A 20,792-nucleotide genomic window follows, 5' to 3' on the forward strand; every position below is an offset into this window, starting at 1 on the left:
TCAGTCATGTATTCGTCAATGTTATTCCCAGATGCTACCCAGAACATATCCCAGTTGGCGTGATCAAACAATCTTAAAGCATTGATTCCAATTGGTCAGACCAACATTGAATAGACACTAGCATGGGTACAGTGAGGGAAAAAAGTATTTGATCCCCTGCTGATTTTGTACGTTTGCCCACTGACAAAGAAGTGATCAGTCTATGATTTTAATGGTAGGGTTATTCGAACAGTGAGAGACAGAATAACAACAAAAAAATCCAGAAAAATGCATGTAAAAAATGTTATAAATTGATTTGCATTTTAATGAGGGAAATAAGTATTTGACCCCTCTGCAAAACATGACTTAGTACTTGGTGGCAAAAGCCTTGTTGGCAATCACAGAGGTCAGATGTTTCTTGTAGTTGGCCACCAGGATTGCACACATCTCAGGAGGGATTTTGTCCCACTCCTCTTTGCAGATCTTCTCCAAGTCATTAAGGTTTCGAGGCTGATGTTTGGCAACTCGAACCTTCAGCTCCCTCCACAGATTTTCTATGGGATTAAGGTCTGGAGACTGGCTAGGCCACTCCAGGACCTTAATGTGCTTCTTCTTGAGCCACTCCTCTGTTGCCTTGGCCGTGTGTTTTGGGTCATTGTCATGCTGGAATACCCATCCACGACCCATTTTCAATGCCCTGGCTGAGGGAAGGAGGTTTTCACCGAGGATTTGACGCTACATGGCCCTGTCCATCGTCCCTTTGATGCGGTGAAGTTGTCCTGTTCCCTGAGCAGAAAAACACCCCCAAAGCATAATGTTTCCACCTCCGTGTTTGACGGTGGGGATGGTGTTCTTGGGGTCATAGGCAGCATTCCTCCTCCTCCAAACATGGCGAGTTGATTTGATGCCAAAGAGCTCCATTTTGGTCTCAGCTGACCACAACACTTTCACCCAGTTGTCCTCTGAATCATTCAGATGTTCATTGGCAAACTTCAGACGGCATGTATATGTGCTTTCTTGAGTAGGGGGACCTTGCGGGCGCTGCAGTATTTCAGTCCTTCACGACGTAGTGTGTAACCAATTGTTTTCTTGGTGACTATGGTCCCAGCTGCCTTGAGATCATTGACAAGATCCTCCCGTGTAGTTCTGGGCTGATTCCTCACCGTTCTTATGATCATTGCAACTCCACGAGGTGAGATCTTGCATGGAGCCCCAGGCCGAGGGAGATTGACAGTTCTTTTTTGTTTCTTCCATTTGCGAATAATCGCACCAACTGTTGTCACCTTCTCACCAAGCTGCTTGGCGATGGTCTTGTAGCCCATTCCAGCCTTGTGTAGGTCTACAATGTTGTCCCTGACATCCTTGGAGAGCTCTTTGGTCTTGGCCATGGTGGAGAGTTTGGAATTTGATTGATTGAAGGCTTCTGTGGACAGGTGTCTTTTATACAGGTAACAAGTGGAGATTAGGAGCACTCCCTTTAAGAGTGTGCTCCTAATCTCAGCTCGTTATCTGTATAAAAGACACCTGGGAGCCAGAAATCTTTCTGATTGAGAGAAGGGTCAAATACTTATTTCCCTCATTAAAATGCAAATCAATTTAACATTTTTGACATGCGTTTATCTGGATTTTTTTTTTGTTATTCTGTCTCTCACTGTTCAAATAAACCTACCATTAAAGTTATAGACTGGTCATTTCTTTGTCAGTGGGCAAACGTACAATATCAGCAGGGGATCAAATACTTTTTTCCCTCACTGTACTTCCTTTTTGAGTTCCGGCCTTTAGGAAGGGAGGAGCAAAATGGAGTCATGATCAGATTTGCCGACGAGACAGCAGGGGAGGGCCTTTGTAGGCATTTCGAAAAGTTGAGTAGCAGTGATCCAAAGTTTGTCTAGCGAGAGTACTACAGTCAATGTGATGGTAGAACTTCGGTAGCATTTTCCTCAAATTTGCTTTGTTAAAATCCCCAGCAACAATAAATGCTGCCTCAGGATATATGGTTTCCAGTTTGCATAAAGTCCGGTGTAGTTCTTTGAGGGCCGTCGAGGTATCATATATACGTGGTATCAATATATCCAGAGAGAATCATGTTTCCGTGAAACAGAGTATTACAATCCCTGATGTCTCTCTAGAAGGAGATCCTCGCTCTGAGCTCGTCAGGGGGTACCGGTACCGAGTCAATGCGTGGGGGTACAGGTTAGTCGAGGTAATTGAGGTAATATGTCCATGAAAGTGGGGGTAAAGTGACTATGCATAGATAGTAAACAGTGAGTAGTAGCAGTATAAAAAAGTGTGTGTGTGGGGGGGGGGGGGGGGGGGGGGTCAATGCAAATAGTCCAGGTAGCAATTTGATGAGCTATTCATCAGTCATATGGCTTGGGGGTAGAAGTTGTTGAGAAGCCTTTTGGACCTAGACTTGGCGCTCCGGTACTGCTTACCTTGCGGAAGCAGAGAGAATAGTTTATGACTTGGGTGGCTGGAGTTTTTTGGTTATTTTTAGGGCCTTCCTCAGACACCGCCTGGTATAGAGGTCCTGGATGGCAGGAAGCTTGGCCCCAGTGATATACTGTGCCGTATGCACTACCCTCTGTAACACCTTGCTGTCGGAGACTGAGCAATTGCCATACCAGGAGGTGATACAAGCAGTCAAGATGCTCTCGATGGTGCAGCTGTAGAACTTTTAGAGGATCTGAGAACCCATGCCAAATCTTTTCAGTATCCCGAGGGGGAATAGGCATAGTTGAGCCCTCTTCAGGACTGTCTTGGTGTGCTTGTGCGTGTTCCCACGGGGGACCAGTACGGAGAAAAAAATGTATGAAATGTATGCATTCACTACTGTAAGTCGCTCTGGATAAGAGCGTCTGCTAAATGACAAAAAATGTAAAAAATGTAAATGCTTGGACCATGATAGTTTGTTGGTGATGTGGACACCAAGGAACTTGAAGCTCTCAACCTGCTCCACTACAGCCCCGTCGATGAGAGTTGGAGCGTGGTCGGCCCTCCATTTCCTGCAATCCACAATCATCTCCTTAGTCTTGATCATGTTGAGGGAGAGGTTGTTGTCCTGGCACCACACTGCCAGGTCTCTTACCTCCTCCATATAGGCTGTCTCATAGTTGTCGGTGATCAGGCCTACCACCATTGTGTCATCAGCAAACTTAATGATGGTGTTGGAGTTGTGCTTGGCCATGCAGTCATGAGTGAACAGGGAGTACAGGATGGGATTAAGCACACAACCCTGAGGGGGCCCCCGTTTTGAGGATCGGCGTGGCACCTGAGGTGGCCCATCAGCAAGTCCAGGATCCAGTTGTAGAGGGAGGTGTTTAGTCCCAGGATCCTTATCTTAGTGATGAGCTTTGAGGGCACTATGGTGTTGAATGCTGAGCTGTAGTCAATGAACAGCATTCTCACGTAGGTGTTCCTTTTGTCCAAGGGGAGAGGGCAGTGTTGAGTTCAATAAAGAGAGATTGCGTCATCTGTGGATCTATTGAGGCAGTATGCAAATTGGAGTGGGTCTAGGGTTTCTGTGATGATGGTGTTGATGTGAGCCATGACCAGCCTTTCAAAGCATGGCTACAGATGTGAGGACTACGGGTCGGTTGTCAATAAAGCAGGTTACCTTGGTATTCTTGGGTATAGTAACTATGGTGGTTTGCTTGAAACATGTAGATATTACAGACTCGGCCAACCTCTTCAGCGTCTCGTCCCGTAAGCGGGATCAACTTCCAGCGAAAAACTCCTAGCGACATTAGCATAACGATTTTTTTGTTGTTGTATTTTTTCAAATATAGGACTGTCTCATCTCGTTTTATAGATACACCTCTCTTGAATCGACCCTCGTTGTCCGATTTCAAAAAGGTTTTACAGGAAAAGCACAACATTAGATTATGTTAGAGGAGTACATGGAAAAAGTAGCAACATTTGAATTTTCCGACCAACCACATGCATCACAAATAACCAAAAAACAGCTAAATGCAGCACTAACCTTTTACAAACTTCATCAGATGACACACCTAGGACATCATGTTACACACAGCATGCATTCTTTTGTTCAATAAAGGTCATATTTATATATAAAAACAGCATTTTACATCGGCGTCTGACGTTGACTAACTATTTTCCCCTCAAATGCGTCCCGGGAAACAGTGCTACAATTCCCTAAATTACTATTCGAAAACAATTTTTTTAATTTATATTGTCAATCTAACATTTATAGATGAATATCTCTTGAGAACACCTGTCATACCAGATTTTAAATTAACTTTACTGGGTAATCACACTTTCGATAAAAGGAGATGCGATACGCAGAAAATGAGCCAGGAAAACTAGCGCGTCGCCATCTTGGAACAATCGCAAGTCACATCTGATCTTGTATAATATTGTCAATAATCGCCTACCTTTAGTTGTCTTCATCAGAAAGCACTTCCAGGAATCCCAGGTCCACAACAGATGTATTTTCGGTCGAAAAAGTCCATCCTTCATGTTCCATTAGCCTGCTGTTGGTAACGCGTCCTAGGGCTGTCTCCAAATGCTCCGACGTGCACGGGACTGCAGTTTCGGAAAATGAGATTTTTCCCTTCTTTAGGTTCGTTCAAACATGTCAAACGTTGTAAAACATTAATCTTCAGGGCCTGTAACACCAAGAGAGCCAATAAGATTCGACGGGGACGGTTGCAGAGTGTTTTAAAACGTTTCCAAAGGTGGGGGTAGACTGGGCCGCCGACGTCATAATGGTGATGGCCCATCCCCTGTGACCAATTTCCAATGCGTCTCATTCACTGAGTTTCGACTGTAGAAGGCTCAAACCACTGTGAAAAGACTGGGGACATCTAGTGGAAGCAATAGGAAGTGCTCAATGAACCATTGCTCACGGTGTGATTAATAGGCAAAGTGATGAAGTCGAGTCCACAATTCAGAATTCCACCTCCTGTTTCAATCAGTCTCGGGGTTTTGACTGCCATATGAGTTCTGTTATACTCACAGACACCATTCAAACAGTTTTAGAAACTTTAGGGTGTTTTCTATCCATATATAATAAGTATATGCAAGTCCTAGCTTCTGAGTTTGATTAGTAGGCCGTTGAAAATGGGAACGAATTTTTTTCAAAATGCGCTGTGGCGCCCCCTATCCTAGGGTATCCTCGTGACAACACTTGCCAGTTGGTCAGAGCATGCTCGGAGTACACATGCTAGTAATCTGTGTGTTCCCTGCAGCCTTGTGAATGTTGATCTCTTTAACCTTTTCACACATACCATCACACGAGTGTGATCATTCTACAGTGATCCCTGTAGCGTACCATCAAACTGTGATTAGAACGCTTAATTAAAACGCTTATTTAGAACGGCCAGTTTCAGCATTTGAGCTGGCCACACTGTTTTCTTTTCAGAAACATTTTACTCACCTCATTTTGTTATAACATCTTTGGTCCGACAGACGATTACGTGACACCCAGAATGCATTGTATGTCAACAAACATGGCTCCACACATAGCTGGAATTAGCTTAACTCATCATAATCTGTACAACCTTCAAAAAAGTATTTTACACACATAATATGTGCCCATTACAATCTATGCAATAATCGAAATGCATGTTTTGTCAATAGTGGTTAGTGTTGGACTAATAACCGAAAGGTTGCAAGATCGAATCCCCGAGCCGACAAGATAAAAATCTGTCGTTCTGCCCCTGAACAAGGCAGTTAACCCACTGTGTCACAACGTCGACTGAAGGTGGCGCCTCTCCTCGTTTGGGCGGCGCTCGGCGGTCGTCGTTGCCGGCCTACTAGCTGCCACCGATCCTCTTTTCATTTTTCTTTTGGTGAGCTCTGGTTTATGTGTGCACCTGTATTGTGTTAGATTGTTAGTGGGGGGGTATTTAGTCTCTCTGTTTAGGTTTGGGGATTGTTTTTGTTTGGTTAGGTTGGGGTTTTAGGCATTTCCCTTTGCATTTTTGTATAGTAAGGCTACGAGTTTTTGGGCTGCGCCCCTACTTTGCTTTTTCGGACTCTACTGTGTTGTATTTTCGCCTTGCCTTACATGTTGTTGGCAGATTGGTCTATTGCCTATTAAAACGTGTGTTCACGGATCTTGGTCTCCTGCGCCTGACTTCACCCCTCCTGCTGCTTTGAGTTTCTGACAGAATCCCGCACCATAGAATGGAGTCAGCAGGAGCTGAAGCGCCAACCCCGTCCATGGAGGAACGGGTTGCTCAACACGCCACCATCCTCCATCGTCTGGGCACCACCATGGACCAGGTGTTGGCACGTTTGGAGAGCTGGGAGAGAAGCGCTCCCTCCCCCACTAACGCGACTGTTCAACAGCCTGCACCCCTACCAGCGCCGACAACACCCAGCCCCAGTGGGGTTAAATTCGCGCCCCCGAGGGAGTACGATGGGATGGCCGCTGGGTGTAAGGGGTTCCTACTCCAGCTGGAGCTGTACCTAGCGACCGTTCGCCCCCCTCCCTCGGGAGAGGAGTGCATCAGCGTCCTTGTCTTGTGTCTCACGAATAGAGCCCTGGAATGGGCCAACTCCGTTTGGGATGGTCCGGACTCGGCCAGGGACCACTACCCGGAGTTCACCCGCCGCTTCCGTGCTGCATTCGATCATCCAACGGAGGGTAAAGCGGCGGGTGGTGGATTGTTCCACCTGAGACAGGAGACGAGGAGCGCGCAGGACTTTGCGTTGGAGTTCCGGACCCTGGCCGCTGGAGCGGGGTGGAATGAGAGAGCCCTGATTGATCACTACCGCTGTAGTCTGAGGGAGGACGTCTGCCGGGAGCTAGCATGTCGTGATACCACCATCACCCTGGACCAGCTCATTGATCTGTCCATCAGACTGGACAACCTGCTGGCCGCCCGCGGGCGTCCGAACTGGGCCCTATTCATTCCACCTCCCAGCCCTCCTACTCCAACGCCCATGGAGATAGGGGGGGCTGCAGCCAGGAAGACTGGAGGGGGAGCCTTCTCCTGCACCCATTGTGGTCGCAGAGGGCACACTACCGACCGGTGCTGGAGAAGCTCGTCCGGGAGTTCAGAGGGCAGGCAGAGCACTCCTTCGACATCTCAGGTGAGTCAGTACCAGCCTCACCCAGAGCCCCCTGTTGGCCATATGCATGCGTTAGTTTCCTTTCCTGAGTTTTCCCCTCACTCCCAGCTTAAGGCGCTAGTCGATTCAGGCGCGGTGGGGAGTTTTATGGACTGTGGGGTCGCCACTAAGTTAGGGATTCCCCTGGTTCAGTTGGACCAACCCTTCCCCGTGCACACCTTAGACAGTCGACCACTTGGGTCAGGGCTGGTCAGGGTGGTCACTGTGCCACTGGTCATGCTAATGCGGGGGGGTCATGAGGAGTGTATTAGTCTCTTCCTCATTGATTCCCCGGCGTTTCCGGTGGTACTAGGGATCCCCTGGCTGGCCAATCACAACCCTAAGATTTCATGGAGACAGAGAGCTCTTACGGGGTGGTCGAAGGAGTGCTCGGGAAGATGTATAGGGGTTTCCATCAGTGCGACTACGGTGGAGAGTCCAGACCAAGTCTCTACCGTGCACATTCCCTCAGAGTATGCCGATTTGGCTATCGCCTTCAGTAAAATGAAGGCGACTCAATTACCACCTCATCGACAAGGAGATTGTGCGATAAACCTCCAGGTTGACGCTGCGCTTCCCAGGAGTCACGTGTATCCCCTGTCTCAGGAGGAAACAGTGGCTATGGAGACATATGTCACTGAGTCCTTGAGGCAGGGATACGTTCGGCCAGCCAAATCACCTGTCTCCTCGAGCTTCTTTTTTGTGAAGAAGAAGGAGGGGGTATGCGTCCGTGCATTGACTATAGAGGTCTAAATTCTATCACGGTGGGTTTCAGTTACCCGCTACCTCTCATCGCCACGGCGGTGGAGTCATTTCACGGGGCGCGCTTCTTCACAAAACTGGATCTCAGGAGCGCGTACAATTTGGTGCGTATCCGAGAGGGGGACAAGTGGAAAACCGCATTTAGTACCAGATCTGGTCATTATGAGCACCTCGTCATGCCGTATGGGTTGAAGAATGCTCCAGCCATCTTCCAATCCTTTGTGGATGAGATTCTCCGGGACCTGCTCAGTCAGGGTGTGGTGGTGTACATCGATGACATTCTGATCTACTCCGCCACACGCGCCGCGCATGTGTCTTTAGTGCGCAAAGTGCTTGGGAGACTGTTGGAGCATGACCTGTACATCAAGGCCGAGAAATGTGAGTTCTCCAAACCAGCCGTCTCTTTTCTGGGGTATCGCATTTCCACATCCGGGGTGGTGATGGAATGTGACCGCATTTCGGCCGTGCGTAATTGGCCGACTCCCACCACGGTGAAGGAGGTGCAGCAGTTCTTGGGGTTTGCCAATTACTACCAGAGGTTTATCCGGGACTTTGGGCAGGTGGCGGCTCCCATTACCTCACTGATGAAGGGGGGGCCGGTGCAGTTACGGTGGTCGGCGGAGGCGGACAGGGCTTTTAGTCGGCTGAAGGCTCTGTTTACTGATCCTCCAGTGCTTGCACATCCAGATCCCTCTTTGCCATTCATAGTGGAGGTGGACGCGTCCGAGGCTGGGGTGGGAGCCGTGCTGTCACAACGCTCGTGCGCACCCCCGAAGCTTCGCCCCTGTGCTTTCTTTTCTAAGAAGCTGAGTCCGGCAGAGCGTAACTATGATGTGGGGGACAGGGAGCTGCTGGCTGTGGTAAGGGCCGTGAAGGTGTGGAGACATTTGCTTGAGGGGGCGCGCCACCCTTTTCTCATCTGGACTGATCACCGTAATCTGGAGCACATCCGGGCGGCGAGGAGACTGAACCCTCGTCAAGCCAGGTGGGCGATGTTCTTTACGAGATTCCAGTTCACGATCTCGTACATACCAGGTTCCCAGAACACTATGGCCGACTCACTGTCTCGTCTCCACGACACTGATGAACGGTCCACCGATCCCACTCCCATACTTCTAGCCTCCTGCCTGGTGGCACCGGTGGTCTGGGAGGTGGATGCGGACATCGAGCGGACACTGCAGTCAGAACCCACTCCCCCTCAATGTCCCGTGGGTCGGAAGTACGTCCCGCTCGGTGTCCGCGATCGGTTGAGTTGGTGGGCGCACACGCTACCCTCCTTGGGTCATCTAGGTATTGAGCAGACGGTGCGGGGTCTTAATGGGAAGTACTGGTGGCCCACATTGGTGAAGGACGTGAGGCTCTATGTCGTCTCCTGTTCGGTGTGCGCCCAGTGTAAGGCTCCTAGACACCTGCCTAGAGGGAAATTACAGCCCCTCCCCGTTCCACAGCGACCATGGTCCCACCTGTCGGTGGATTTCCTCACTGACCTCCCGCCGTCTCAGGGGAACACCACGATCCTGGTCGTTGTGGATCGGTTCTCTAAGTCCTGCCGTCTGCTCCCTTTACCCGGTCTTCCTATGGCCCTACAGACCGCGGATGCCCTGTTTACCCACGTCTTCCAGGCACTACGGGATGCCTGAGGACATCGTTTCTGATCGAGGCCCCCAGTTCACGTCCCGGGTGTGTCGGGCGTTTATGGAGCGACTGGGGGTTTCGGTCAGTTTGACCTCAGCTTTTCACCCAGAGAGTAATGGGCAGGTAGAGAGGATTAACCAGGATGTGGGCAGGTTTCTGCGGTCCTATTGCCAGGACCAGCCAGGGGAGTGGGTGAGGTTCGTGCCATGGGCCGAGATGGCGCAGAACTCTCTCCGCCACTCCTCTACTAACCTGTCGCTTTTTCAGTGTGTGTTGGGTTACCAGCCGGTCCTGGTGCCCGGGCATCAGAGCCAGACTGAGGCCCCTGCGGTGGAGGACTGGTCCAGCGCTCTAAGGAGACCTGGAACGCCGTTCAGGAATTCCTTGAATGGGCCAGGGGACGACAAAAGGAGAGTGCTGACCGCCGCAGTGAGGCCCCCGTGTTCACCCCGGAACCTGCCCCTCAACCCGGAACCTGCCCCTCCACCTGCCCTGCCGGAAGTTGGGTCCGCGGTTTGTGGGGCCATTTAAAGTCCTGAGGAGAATAAACGAGGTGTGTTACAGGTTACAGCTTCCTTCCTATTATTGTATTAACCCCTCGTTTCATGTGTCTCTCCTCAGGCCGGTGGTAGCTGGTCCATTGCAGGACGCTGAGGTACAGGAGGTCCCTCCGCCCCCCCTGGACATTGGGGGGGCCCCGGTGTAAACAGTCCGGTCCATCTTGGACTCCAGGCGCCGGGTAGGGGGCTTGCAGTACCTCGTGGACTGGGAGGGGTACGGTCTGGAGGAGAGGTGCTGGGTACCGGTGGAGGACATCTTGGACCCATCACTGATGCAGGAGTTCCACAGCCTCCATCCGGATCGCCCTGCGTCTCACCCTCCGGGTCGTCCTCGAGGCCGGCGTCGGCGCGCTACAGGAGCCACGTATTGGGGGGGTACTGTCACAAGTGCTGAAGGTGGCGCCTCTCCTCGTTCGGGCGGCGCTCGGCGGTCGTCGTCGCCGGCCTACTAGCTGCCACTGATCCTCTTTTCATTTTTCTTTTGGTGAGGTCTGGTTTATGTGTGCACCTGTATTGTGTTAGATCGTTAGTGGGGGGGTATTTAGTCTCTATTTAGGTTTGGGGATTGTGCGGGATTGTTTTTGTCTCGTTTGGTTAGGTTGGGGTTTTAGGCATTTCCCTCTGCATTTTTGTATAGTAAGGCTACGAGTTTTTGGGCTGCGCCCCTACTCTGCTTTTTCGGGCTCTACTGTGTTGTATTTTCACCTTGCCTTACATGTTGTTGGCAGTTTGGTCTATTGCCTATTAAAACGTGTGTTCACGGATCTTGGTCTCCTGCGCCTGACTTCACCCCTCCAGCTGCTTTGAGTTCCTAACACAGGCCGTCATTGAAAATAAGAATTTGTTCTTAACTGACTTGCCTAGTTAAATAAAGGTAAAATAGCACTTGAAAACGTGAATATAAATAATTACCACACAAAAAAAAATTTGATAGTGATTTATTGATACAAGTGGCCCGTGCCGGCAGTCAATCACATAACCTCTCACTCCTACTCTGAGCCATTCAGTGTTATTGTTTATGTATGTAGCTAGTGAGCTAAGCTGTAACATTAGCAATTCAAAAGGAGACAACTCACAAATGTGGAAATTCTGGAGATTTTTTAAATTCTGACAATGAGTCTGAGTATGAAAGTCAGGAATCAGATTCTGACTGTGAGGAGCTGCCCCCCAACCTTGTAGCCATTGAGAACCCTGAATCTCAGGACTCCTTGTCCGCTGACGAAGTCCCAGTTGCCTTTGAAGATGCTGGTGGTGATGGAGGCAGACCGACAGTGGATGAAGTACAGGAGTTCTGTGGTAGCTGGAAGGCTGACATCCATTTCACCCGTCTTGGCCCTGCTGTTTGCTTTGATGAGTCCTAGTCTGGAGTGCAACGCCCCTTACCTTTTCCATCTGAGGCAGAGTGCTTCAAGTTGTTTCTGACAAAGGAGCTGGTGGGAAACATAGTAGAGGAGTCCAATCGCTATGCCTTGGAGCTACAGGAGAAGTGAGAGCCAGGAGTGAGGGGTAAACAAGCTAAATGTGTGACAACCACAATTAGTGAAATGTATACCTTCCTGGTGACAGTCCTTCTCATGGGGATAGTAAAGAAGAACTCCCTAAGAGAATACTCGAGCACAGATCCTATGTTTGCAACTCCTTTCTGGGCCACCTTCTTTTCCCAAGACCGCTTCCTAGTTCTGCTGCGATGCCGGCGTTTTGTCAACAGTGCTACTGCCGTCCTAAATGACCCGTTATACAAAATAAGAAATGTTCTTTCCAGCCTGACATCAGCATTTGGTTGGGTCTTTGTGCCATACAAGGACCTATTGATGAGTCCCTGATGTTATGGAAAGGTTGGCTAGGGGTTCCGTCAATAAATTCCCTGCAAAACGCACAGGTTTGGGGTCAAGTTCTTTGCCATGTGCGACGTGAAGACAGGATTTGTCCAGGATATTATTTTTTACACTGGGTCCACCACTGACATCCAACATTATGAGGGGCTCGGGGTGTCCGGGTCCGTGGTGATGACCATGCTGGCTCCTCATCTCAGCAAGCGACACACTTTGTATGTGGACAATTGTTACAGCAGTCTCACACTCTTCCAGCATCTGCTCTCCAACAGCACAGGGGCCTGTGGCACAGTCAGGAAGGAGATGCCGGCATTTGGATGCAGGAAGATGCAGAGAGCGGAGGTGGAATTCAAGGAGAACGGTCAACAGCTGGCAGTAAAGTGGCATGACAAATGAGACGTCCATGTCCTCTCCATTGTCCATACAGCAACCATGTCAGCCACAGGGAAGGTGGACCATCTGATGGGAGGGAGATAGATCAAACCAGACTGTGTGCTTGACTATAACCTCAAAATGGGGGCAGTGGATAAGGCGGACATGATAAACAGCTTTGTGGAATGCAGTCGGAAAACAAAGATATTTTTCAATCTGATCAACTCTGCTGGCATTAATGGCAAAAATAGTTCACTGAACAAGGTTTTTTTTTAATTGGATGTACAGTTCCCATACAGAAACTATTATAACATAATAAGGCACTTACTTTGATAGAAACACAGCCTGGATTTGAACCAGGGTGTCTGTAGTGACACCTCTAGTACTGAGATTCTGTGCCTTAGACGGCTGCGCCACTTGGGAGTCATAAGGCCATGGTAGCTTCAAAATATAACACAAGCTAATACTTCTGTGATGCAATTAGCATTGTTTTACAGAGCTAATAGAAGAATGTTGCTAGCTACATAAGCACGATTGAATATACCATCATAAAGGTTATGAAATGAGTAATGTTACCTCGTGTCCGCGGTTATAAGGAATACACACAAATATATTATGCTCCATACATACAGTGAGCTACAGTAGAAATGACATACAGAAACTATTATAATGTAGTAAGGCACTTACTTTGATAGAAACGCACACATTTCCAAAGTTATTATTGGTAACGAAAACAACAACGACTACAATGCGGGGAACAGACAGAAAATGTGAACACATGGGTGCAGATCCTGTTCTGGCGGGACATGCGCAAATGTCTGCAGACTTGAACTGCCCAAACAATTGGGAAGTGCTTGGGGAATTTTGAAATGTCTAAAAAATGAATTGTCCGCAAAAGTAAAAATAACTACTTTTATGTGAATGAATGAGGAGGCGGAACACACCTCAATTCCAACTGGTCTTAGAAAATAATAACTTGTTTGAAAATCATTTGAAATTGACAAGTTGAAAACAGCCTATAAATAAAAACAGGCTGCGTGCTTGGTTTGAAGGCAGCGCAGATTAAATGTACTGTTGTGTAACAATCACATTCTGGAATGGAGAGAACATTCTAACATCACGTGCATAAAAAACTCACGCTGGGTCGACTGTTAGAGATATTTGGAACTCACGCATGAAAAGGTTAAAGGTCTTACTCACATCGGCTACGGCAAGCGTTATCACACAGTCATCAGGAACAGCTGGTGCTCTCATGCATGCTTCAATGTTGCTTGTCTCAAAGCGCGTATAGAAGTCGTTTAGCTCATCTGGTCGGCTTGTGTCACCGGGCAGCTCATGGCTGGGCTTCCCTTTGTAGTCCGTAATAGTTTGCAAGTCCTGCCAAATCCGACGAGCGTCGGAGCCAATGTAGTAGGATTCAATCTAAGTCTTCTATTTAAGCTTTGCCCGTGTAATGGTTTGTCTGAGGGCATAACGAGAATTCTTATAAGCGTCCAGGTTAGAGTCCCTCTCCTTGAAATCGTCAGCTCTACCCTTTAGCTCAGTGTGGATGTTGCCTGTAATCCATGGCTTCTGGTTGGGGTATGTACAGTGAGGGGAAAAAAGTATTTGATCCCCTGCTGATTTTGTACGTTTGCCCACTGACAAAGAAATGATCAGTCTATAATTTTAATGGTAGGTTTATTTGAACAGTGAGAGTCAGAATAACAACAAAAAATCCAGAAAAATGCATGTGAAAAATGTTATAAATTGATTTGCATTTTAATGAGGGAAATAAGTATTTTACCCCCTCTCAATCAGAAAGATATCTGGCTCCCAGGTGTCTTTTATACAGGTAACGAGCTGAGATTAGGAGCACACTCTTAAAGGGAGTGCTCCTAATCTCAGTTTGTTACCTGTATAAAAGACACCTGTCCACAGAAGCAATCAATCAATCAGATTCCAAACTCTCCACCATGGCCAAGACCAAAGAGCTCTCCAAGGATGTCAGGGACAACATTGTAGACCTACACAAGGCTGGAATGGGCTACAAGACCATCGCCAAGCAGCTTGGTGAGAAGGTGACAACATTTGGTGTGATTATTCGCAAATGGAAGAAACACAAAAGAACTGTCAATATCCCTCGGCCTGGGGCTCCATGCAAGATCTCACCTCATGGAGTTGCAATGATCATGAGAACGGTGAGGAATCAGCCCAGAACTACACGGAAGGATCTTGTCAATGATCTCAAGGCAGCTGGGACCATAGTCACCAAGAAAACAATTGCTAACACACTATGCCGTGAAGGACTGAAATGCTGCAGCGCCCGCAAGGTCCCCCTGCTCAAGAAAGCACATATACATGCCCGTCTGAAGTTTGCCAATGAACATCTGAATGATTCAGCGGACAACTGGGTGAAAGTGTTGTGGTCAGATGAGACCAAAATGGATCTCTTTGGCATCAACTCAACTCGGCGTGTTTGGAGGAGGAAGAATGCTGCCTATGACCCCAAGAACACCATCCCCACCGTCAAACATGGAGGTGGAAACATTATGCTTTGGGGGTGTTTTTCTGCTAAGGGGACAGGACAACTTCACCGCATCAAAGGGACGATGGACGGGGCCATGTACCGTCAAATCTTTGGTGAGAACCTCCTTCCCTCAGCCATGGCATTGAAAATGGGTTGTGGATGGGTATTCCAGCATGACAATGACCCAAAACACACGGCCAAGGCAACAAAAGAGTGGCTCAGGAAGAAGCACATTAAGGACCTGGAGTGGCCTAGCCAGTCTCCAGACCTTAATCCCATAGAAAATCTGTGGAGGGACCTGAAGGTTAGAGTTGCCAAACGTCAGCCTCGAAACCTTAATGACTTGGAGAAGATCTGCAAAGAGGAGTGGGACAAAATCCCTCCTGAGATGTGTGCAAACATTGTGGCCAACTACAAGATACGTCTGACCTCTGTGATTGCCAACAAGGGTTTTGCCACCAAGTACTAAGTCATGTTTTGCAGAGGGGTCAAATACTTATTTCCCTCATTAAAATGCAAATCATTTTATTACATTTTTGACATGCGTTTCTCTGGAGTTTTTTGGTGTTATTCTGTCTCTCACTGTTCAAATAAACCTACCATTAAAATTATAGACTGATCATTTCTTTGTCAGTGGGCAAACATACAAAATCAGCAGGGGATCAAATACTTTTTTCCCTCACTGTAGTTGCACAGGTGACCTGCTGGTAAAAATCTAGTAAGACGGATTTCAGTTTCCCTGCATTAAAATCACCAGCCACTAGGTGTGCCACCTCTGGATATGCATTTTCTTGTTTGCTTATGGCCCTATACAGCTCGTTAAGTGCGGTCTTAGTACCAGCATCGGTTTGTGGCGGTAAATAGCTACGAAAATATAGATGAAAACTCTCTTGGGAAATAGTGGGATCTGCAGCTTATCATAAGGTATTCTAACTCAGGCAAGCAAAACTTTGACACTTCCTTAACATTAGAGATTGAGCACCAGCTGTTGTTAACAAAGAGACACACTCCTCCACCCTTAACCTTACCCAAAGCTGCTGTTCGGTCTTGACGATGCATAGAAAAACCTGTTAGTTGTACTATATATTATACATGTCCTTTTTCAGCCACGACACTGAGAAACTTATACAGTTCTTCAGGTCCCGCTGATAGGAAAGTCTCGAACAGTGCTTGTCCAGTCTGTCCATAATAAAGCACTGCTCTACCTTCTTAACAACACTATCAACAAGGCAGGTCCTACAGGCCCTAGTTTTGTTGCACATGGACTACTGTTTAGTCGTGGGGTCAGGTTCCATAAAAATTGTAATTGGCTCAGAACAGGGCAGCGTGGCTGGCCCTTGGATGTACACAGAAAGCTAATATTAATAATATGCATGTAAATCTCTCCTGGCTCAAAGTGGAGTAGAGATTGACTTAATTCCTACTTGTATTTATGAGAGGTATTGATATGTTGAATGCACGAGCTGTCTGTTTGAACTACTGGCACACAGCTCGGACACCCATGTATACCCCACAAGACATGCCACAAGAGGTCTCTTCACAGTCCAGAACATACTATGTGAGGTGCTTAGTACTACATAGAGCCATGACTACATGGAACTCTATTCCACATTAAGTAACTGATGCAAGCAGTAAAATTATATGTAAAAAACTGATAAAAAGACACATTATGGAACAGCAGGGACTGTGAAGCAACACAAACATAGGCACAGACACATGCATACACACACGTAAACATGGATTTTGTACTGTAGATATATTGTAGTGGTGGAATAGGGGCCTGAGGGCACACAGTGTGTTGTGAAATCTGTGAATGAGTAGGAAGAGCTAATGGGGATCCATAATAAATACAAATAGTACTGGTTGCGTGCTGGGTAAAAAACAATTAAATTACAAAAGTTATTTAGCCAGACACTAGTTTTAGTGAGAGGCTATGCTGCGACCCTGCAGCTCGATGCCTCTCATCACATCAGCAGCAGATGGCTGCAGCGACGGCGGTGTTTGCGCGAATTCATCCCCCCTGCATCAGTCGGTAGGCTACTGGGGCAAGCTGAAACAGGCACTGGCAGACCACAGGCTTCAAATGGAAATCCTAAATAGTGAAAAATATACCACCAAAATTGTTTAACGTTTAAAGAAAGGTTTACAATATGATTTTCCTGGCAATAGCATGCAGCATCAGTTGGTTGGCAATGCATGCGTGGCTTAAATCAGTGTTGATTATTGGTTTAGACAAGTCCATAATCCTTAAAAACCCAACAGTCAGTGCAATCATGACATGGAAATTCAGTATATGACAATTATTTAGGTAAATGTATTGCAACAGTAAATATAAATGTGCCTCACAATTTATTAATTGCAGGATTGTGGGAATCAGTCATTTGTCAGGTGTTGGTCTTCCAATAATCACAAAATAAAAAAATCTAAATAGGCCTATAATTATTAACATTTTTAATACAGAATTGAAAAATGCTAATAAAATATTTTAATTCAATTAATACTGCTTTGCAAACTTTGTCCATTAGTTTGACCATGGTCAGGTATAGTACCTATTAGGGTACTTTTGATTCAATATTTGTCTTTGATCAAGAAACTCAGGACTACGATAAATCATATGTATGAAAGACTGTTTCTAATTACATAACTGTGACTGAACTTTTCTCTTCTTTTTTTGGCAGGTTCCCCCTCTCCAACTCCTGCCCAGGACTCAGCCTGAGAGAGTCACAACTAATCAAAGGCACTTGTATGGAGAGAGAGAGAGCTATTGGCCTCTGAAGGGTTGACCAGTTCTGTCCAGCCCGTTGCTCTCGCTCTCTCCCTCTCTCTCTCCTTCTCTTCCTTACTCCTTCTCTTCCTCGCTCCCTCTAGCTCTCCCTCTGTTTGGGAAAAAAGGGGGTAAATTCTTGTAGGCGACTTCACTCCAGGTTTCTGTGGGATTTAAACATGCGTGCGGAGGTTTTGGTGAACTGTATGTTAGTTCCCTTGCTTCTTATTCTGCTCACGGCTGTCGAGCAAAGTTTGTTACAATCGCTGGGGTGAGTTTTGGAGTTTCACCATGGCTTTCTTTTTCAGTTAGTTTGGGGGTTTCAAAGAGAGAGAGAGAGGGCAGAGAGAGGTGAGATCTGCTGACTGGGTGAACATTTAGAAGTAGAGTAAAAGGTGCCGTTACAGTAGTGTACGTAAATGTGGTTGGTTTAGTTTGTACTGTCAGATTCTCTATTATGGAGTACAAGTTTTTTATTTTATTGACACATAAGAAAGTTGCTACCTCTGCACTGGGTAGGTGTTTTCAAAGGACATTATGTGATTGAAAAGTTATTGTACAAATGTTACATCAATAATGGAAAAGAATGTCTATGCCATATGAACTGTATCTGTACAGAACGTTGATAAAAAAAAAATCCACATTCAGAGATCAAGATGCATTTGCAGGATATGAAACCATTCCCTTGAAAATGTTCTGTTTTTTTTTCTTCTGTCATGAGTGCTTGTTTTGTGTTGTGTTGTATCATGCATCTTTATTTCTTATGATACTACACAAAACTAAACAAAAATAGACAGTGAAATAGTTGTCTGATGTGAATGTGGGAAACCACATCTTCCTTTGCCTGGGCCTTAAAGGGGAGCCTGCAGTAAGTATTGCCACATGACATTGCAGAGCATAGTCTGTAAACTTGACTCAGCTGAGGAGAGAAGGGGGTATTTACTCAAAATAGGTGCACCAGGGGGCTGTGTGTATGTGTGTATGCGCGAGCGCGTGTGAATGTGGCCAATGTTGAGGCTGTGTAGGGTGTTTGTTGTTGTGTTATGTGTTTGGGTGGTAGGCCCCAAAATCCACAGCACATGTTAATTGGGAAATATAGAGGCTTTCTGTACCATTACTGTAAATGTGACAGCTACTGTGAAGTCAAGGATTAATAACAGTATGTTGTTGTAGCCCATAGCTCAAATGCAGGGTTGAGTTTTTTCTATGCTTGTTGGTTTGTGTTTGTTTATATGCCACCATTTCTTTTAGATAAGGTATGCATGCATTAGTCCATAAAGAGTGTAATAAGCTGTTCCTTTATCAAATTGGGAGTGGCAGGAATATTTGATATTTGGGTTTTACTCACTCTTTGGAAAGTTTATGCTGTTCCTGAACAGGAAAGGCCTTAGCATGTGAGGGCAGGAACAGAAAAGAATGTCTGAAACCTAGACCAAAAGAAACATATCTCACTGAGAAATCTCTGAGTGAATGGGACAGCAAAACAAAAGCTTTGAAAGATCGCACGTCTGGAGTTGCAGTCCAAGTGGATTGGCTGTACAGCCAGTTTGCTACAGCAGGAAAATAATTCTGCAGCAACAGGAGATGTGAATTATTATGTGGATTATAATTAATGGACATTTTTGTAGGGATTGATTCATTTTTTGTAAGGGAAAATCAAGTCTGAAATTTCAAAGTGGAAATTGCTAACGTTAGAATCCTTTGAAAAACTCAAATACACTACAAGTTTGCATTTCCTGCTTTGCAGGAATATTCTCAGCAACAAAAGAGTGATCAAATTGAGATCCTATACTGTATCTGTACAGTATGTTATTTTCTTTGTTCTCATTCTCCATTCCAACCTGGGTTAAATGCGTAAGACACATTTTAGTTGACTGCATTCAGTTGTACAACTGAGTAGGTATCCCCATTTTCCTTTCCCTTTAACCTATTTGAAATGACTCGGGACTCTGTCTCTCTTTCCTGAACATTGAACATTGACATACCTGTGTCTGTAGACTGTAGGTTTCTACCCCAGCTTTAACCTTGGCCATTATCAGTTGAATTACATAACACAGAGAAACATTGGCTATTGTCAAATTACCATTTTCTTATACTGCACTGGTTAGCTGTTGTCATACAGTAGCTCACCAGCCATAGGAGGTATTCCTGCCTTTAGAGTACAGTAGGTATTAGTTAGTTCATAGGTATTGGTTAGTTCACATTATGCTTAAAATAGGACGTGAATAGTAATAGAAATTACATTACAATGAGAGAATCCATTCATTTGTGAGATACTCCTACAGCATTTGCAGAGCTGAACTTTCAGGAGCCACGAAAGATTTACAGCCAGAGAGAGAGGGAGAAGGTGGGAGAGAGAGGGGGAAAGAGGAAAAACAAGAGAGGGGAAGCGGCATGGAGAGAGAGGAGGAGAGGATAGGAAGACTTAGAGAGTGAGAGAAACAGTCGGAAAGAAAGGGAAAGTGAGTACGGTTACAATTAAAGTTGTAAAACTTCACACAGTCACCTTGCACCTATAGACAAATTACTTTTTCACAGGAAATAAAATGAGGGAAGAAAGTGAGGGAAGAGAGAACAGAGGGATTCTTGACTCTTGAGATGGGGATTGTTACCAGAGACCAGCACTGTTTACAAAAGGAAACACATTCCTATTCCTAAAAAGAAAATGGAAAAAGCTAAAAGAAGGGATGAGGAAAGGTATAGCATAGATATAGAATGTAGAGTGCCTTCAGAAAAATTCACACCCCTTGACTTTTTACGGATTTTGTTGTGTGACATGCTGAATTTTAAATGGATTCAATTGAGATTTTTTTGGCACTGGCCTGCACACAACACCCCATAATGTCAAAGTGGAATGTTTTTCTATATTTTTAATTAAAAATGAAAAGCTGAACTGTTTTGAGTCAATAAGTATTGAACCTCTTTGTTATGGGAAGCCTAAATAAGATCAGGAGTAAAAATGAACTTAAGAAGACACAATACGTTGCATGGACTTACTCTGTGTGAAATTAGTGTTTAACATAATTTTTTTATGACTACCTCATCTCTGTACCCCACATATACAATTATCTGTAAGGTCCCTCAGTAGAGCAGTGAATTTCAAACACAGATTCAACCATAAAGACCAGGGAGGTTTTCCAATGCCTCGCAAAGAAGGAAGGGAACCTATTAGTAGATGGGTCATTTTTTTTCTTTTAAGCAGACATATCCCTTTGAGCCTGGTGAAGTTATTAATTGCACTTTCACTGCAAAGATACAGGCGTGCTTCCTAACTCAGTTGCCGGAGAGGAAGGAAACCG

At 46.1% G+C, this 20,792-nt stretch overlaps 1 protein-coding gene across 1 annotated transcript in view; it reads left to right on the plus strand.

The window, feature by feature from the left end:
* The first annotated feature begins 17,506 nt into the window (after positions 1 to 17,506).
* The window catches only part of itgbl1 (integrin, beta-like 1), a 161,513-nt gene continuing 158,227 nt past the window's right edge, over positions 17,507 to 20,792 (plus strand). Inside the window, exon 1 of the mRNA XM_014163793.3 lies at positions 17,507 to 17,764. Within this exon, the coding sequence (XP_014019268.1) occupies positions 17,673 to 17,764 (92 nt within the window). The 5' untranslated portion in view covers positions 17,507 to 17,672. The remainder of the gene's footprint in view (positions 17,765 to 20,792) is intronic.

The sequence above is a fragment of the Salmo salar genome, chromosome 21, assembly GCF_965601325.2.
Source record: "Salmo salar chromosome 21, fSalSal1, whole genome shotgun sequence".
NCBI lineage: Eukaryota > Metazoa > Chordata > Actinopteri > Salmoniformes > Salmonidae > Salmo > Salmo salar.